The sequence below is a fragment of the Mandrillus leucophaeus genome, unplaced genomic scaffold, assembly GCF_000951045.1.
Source record: "Mandrillus leucophaeus isolate KB7577 unplaced genomic scaffold, Mleu.le_1.0 Scaffold58, whole genome shotgun sequence".
In the NCBI taxonomy this organism is placed as follows: Eukaryota; Metazoa; Chordata; class Mammalia; order Primates; family Cercopithecidae; genus Mandrillus; species Mandrillus leucophaeus.
This window is the reverse complement of record NW_012106252.1, coordinates 3,245,418-3,247,089: the sequence shown is the minus strand read 5'-3', so window position 1 is coordinate 3,247,089 and position 1,672 is coordinate 3,245,418. Positions and strand designations below refer to the sequence as shown.

The 1,672-nt window shown below is 39.6% G+C and overlaps 1 protein-coding gene across 2 annotated transcripts in view; it reads left to right on the top strand.

Annotated features, from left to right (window-relative positions):
• The window catches only part of CDC6 (cell division cycle 6), a 21,217-nt gene extending 19,545 nt beyond the window's left edge, over window positions 1-1,672 (top strand). The window contains exons 11-12 of one of the 2 annotated variants that reach the window (XM_011998950.1): window positions 172-312; window positions 615-1,672. In XM_011998950.1, coding sequence (XP_011854340.1) covers window positions 172-312; window positions 615-704 — 231 coding nt within the window. In that variant the 3' untranslated portion in view covers window positions 705-1,672. The remainder of the gene's footprint in view (window positions 1-171; window positions 313-614) is intronic. The other variant, XM_011998951.1, reaches the window with a different exon arrangement.

Below are 1,672 nucleotides of genomic sequence, written 5' to 3'. Positions count from 1 at the left end.
AATGGCGTAAACCTGGGAGGCGGAGCTTGCAGTGAGCTGAGATCCGGCCACTGCACTCCAGCCTGGGCGACAGAGCTAGACTCCGTCTCAAAAAAAAAAAAAAAAAAAAGATTAAAGGCTATAAGCAATGTGACTTTTAAGCAGCATTTGTTCTCCCTTGTTTCCTACCAGTTATATGAAGCCTACAGTAAAGTCTGTCGCAAACAGCAGGTGGCAGCTGTGGACCAGTCAGAGTGTTTGTCACTTTCAGGGCTCTTGGAAGCCAGGGGCATTTTAGGATTAAAGAGAAACAAGGAAACCCGTTTGACAAAGGTACAACTGCTTTTTTGTGACAGTTTTTAATTGTTCTATTTTGTAGAGTGATGCTAAAGTAAAGGTTTATTGTTAAACGAGATGACCACAATTAGTTAAACAGGTCGATTTTTGTTAGGTAAGGTTTAAGGTGTATAAAGATGGGAGTGTGATATGAATATTTTTTCAGGCCATTGGAAAAAAAAAAGTAGTAGAGACTTTTGTCTTTTGTGAGAAAAGTTTAATATGGTATAAGTTTGTGTACTGACAACTTTGCTTTTATGAGTTCTCCAGTGTGAAAAATCCTTTTCTTTTCTTTACAGGTGTTTTTCAAGATTGAAGAGAAGGAAATAGAGCATGCTCTGAAAGATAAAACTTTAATTGGAAATATCTTAGCTACTGGATTGCCTTAAATTCTTCTCCTACACCCCACCTGAAAGTATTCAGCTGGCATTTAGAGAGCTACAGTCTTCATTTTAGTGCTTTACACATTCGGGCCTGAAAACAAATACGACCTTTTTTACTTGAAGCCAATGAATTTTAATCTATAGATTCTTTAATATTAGCACAGAATAATATCTTTGGGTCTTACTATTTTTACCCATAAAAGTGACCAGGTAGACCCTTTTTAATTACATTCACTACTTCTACCACTCGTGTATCTCTAGTCAATGTGCTTGCAAGTGTACAGATCTGTGTAGTGGAATGTGTGTATATTTACCTCTTTGTTTGCTCAAACATGAGTGGGTAGTTTTTTGTTTGTTTTTTGTTTTTTGTTTTTGAGGCCGCATCTCACACTGTTGCCCAGGCTAGAGTGCATTGGCGTGTTCTTTGCTCACTGCAGCATCCGCTTCCCAGGTTGAAGCGATTCTCTTGCCTCAGCCTCCCGAGTAGCTGGGATTACAGGTGCCCACCACTGTGCCCAGCTAATTTTTGTATTTTTAGTAGAGACAGGGTTTTACCATGTTGGCCAGGCTGGTCTTGAACTCCTGACCCTCAAGTGATCCACCCACCTCGGCCTTCCAAAGTGCTGGGATTACAGGCGTGAGCCACCACGCCCAGCCATGAGTGTATTTTGTTAAGAACTTTGAGGTTAGGGTAAGAAGAATGAAAATGATCCAGAAAAATGCAAGCAAGTCCACATGGAGATTTGTAGGACACTGGTTAAAGAATTTCTTTCTTTTTGGAGTATACTATGTTCATGGTGCAGATAATATGACATTATGGCATTTTAAAGACTCGTTGAGTTTCTTGGGCACTCCCAAGGGCGTTGGGGTCATAAGGAGACTGTAACTCTACAGATTGTGAATATATTTATTTTCAAGTTGCATTCTTTGTATTTTTAAGCAATCAGATTTCAAGAGAGCTCAAGCTTTCAGAA